Source organism: Lampris incognitus, chromosome 3 (assembly GCF_029633865.1).
Source record: "Lampris incognitus isolate fLamInc1 chromosome 3, fLamInc1.hap2, whole genome shotgun sequence".
NCBI lineage: Eukaryota > Metazoa > Chordata > Actinopteri > Lampriformes > Lampridae > Lampris > Lampris incognitus.
The window spans coordinates 63,872,953-63,874,535 of NC_079213.1; the positions used below are offsets into that span (position 1 = coordinate 63,872,953).

At 42.1% G+C, this 1,583-nt stretch overlaps 1 protein-coding gene across 1 annotated transcript; it reads left to right on the top strand.

Moving 5' to 3' along the window:
* Positions 1–389: 389 nt before the first annotated feature.
* On the top strand, positions 390–1,343 carry LOC130108996 (PWWP domain-containing DNA repair factor 3B-like). Its single transcript, XM_056275672.1, has 4 exons — positions 390–515; positions 676–706; positions 854–993; positions 1,109–1,343. The coding sequence occupies exons 3-4, from the start codon at positions 874–876 to the stop codon at positions 1,319–1,321; spliced, it is 333 nt and encodes a 110-aa protein (XP_056131647.1). The 5' UTR covers positions 390–515; positions 676–706; positions 854–873; the 3' UTR covers positions 1,322–1,343.
* The last annotated feature ends 240 nt before the right edge of the window (positions 1,344–1,583 follow it).

Consider the following 1,583-nt stretch of genomic DNA (forward strand, 5'->3'; position numbering starts at 1 on the left):
GGATTTTTTGATGGTGAGTGTTGAGGCCAGGTCAGGTCGCTCTCCATGGTGCCGAAGGTGGGTCAGCAGTCCAGTGGAGCGCCGATGGGAGATCGGGGCGCCACAGTGTATATAGTTTGTCAAAAGAGTAAAATACACCAGGTCCCATTGGATGTGACTGCGTCTCCCCAGAATGAACTGTATTAAATATTTCAATATTTTTGAAATTATGTTTTTGATGCAGACTCTTCACAGAATCCATTTGTTGTCCAACCAGCATATGACAATTGCGCACCATGGATTGGGAGGGAGACGAGGAAAAGCAGCAAAGTACTCAACGCGGAGTATCAAAAGGTCCCATTTCAGACATCGAACTAGAATAGGGTCTAATTGGCTTTTCAGATTTCATCTTTTCAAGGCATGGCAAGGTTTTTGCCCACTGGACAGAGCAGTCCAAAGCTCTACTGAGAGGTGACCTGCCTCCTGTCTTCAGGCTCCCAAGACTCCGGAAACGGACGTTTTCGGAAGTCGTCCAGGTCAGATTGAAATTCAATTTAACTACCGGTATAATCAGAACCATTAATAACTAATACATTCAGGTGCTTCAAACACTTTATTAACTAATGTTGAAAAGTGCATTGTTAAATAAATATATTTTTCAGTCATCATCTGTCTTGTTGCTCTCTTACATTACAGGAACATAACGAGGGCTTAGAACCAGAGGGGGGTAAGTGACATTTGACAAACTTTACAGGACAGCCACAACAAAAAATGACCATACATTGTCATTGCGTGTTGTGTTTATTACGATATTTGATGTATTACTCAGGGTTGGTTTAGAATTAACAAGTTGTCCTTTGCCGCACATCCCTAGAGGTTCCTTTACATTACTTGATGACCACTACACCCACTACAGCAAAGATGGCAAAACGTGTAAGAGAAACCCGCAGGTCTGCCAATGAAAGATTGGTGGACTTCATCACGAAGCTGAAGGGGTCAGACAAATGTCTACTGGTATGATACCAATAATAATAATGCTTATACATAAAAACATTTCTAATAGCAAAAAGGGTGATCAAAGCCTGATCTTCTGCAGTGCATTTATTTGACATGGTCTTTGTTTCTATAGGAAATAATGACACGTGAAGGCAGCTCCAAGTGGCTGGTGAATTTCAGGTCTGCGAAACCAGACAGGGTCTTCACCTACCTGGAAGAAGACGACCAAATTGATGAAGTTTTTAAGCACATCAACTTGGTCCTCAAAGGAGCCACAAAATGTGAACTCTGTCCCAATGACAGAGTTCCAGAGAGTCAGCTTCGTGTTGGATGTGCTGATGCCTGAGGTGAGGTTTAACTTAACCATCTAATCTTAGTTACATTGATTTCAATAATTGTCAGTTTATCCAGTCATCAAAGCCTGTATTATAACTGTTAAAAGGGCATTCCACGATTTAGTGAATGGGTTATGCTCGCCCCACCGCTAATTTGTATTGTGTTGTAAATATGGGACTCCTTTTAACTGGAGGTTATCTATCTCTATCAGGCCATTGTCCACGCGCTTGTGGCAGTGGACAACCTCTCTCTAGCTGACGCAAAGAGAAGAT

What these genes read in the sequence shown, in the direction of transcription:
- LOC130108996 (XM_056275672.1), top strand. Translation starts at nt 874, where the DNA reads ATGACCACTACACCCACTACAGCAAAGATGGCAAAACGTGTAAGAGAA. An exon ending in GGTCAGACAAATGTCTACTG is followed by an intron (nt 994 to 1,108) that starts GTATGATACCAA and finishes TTGTTTCTATAG; the next exon opens with GAAATAATGACACGTGAAGG.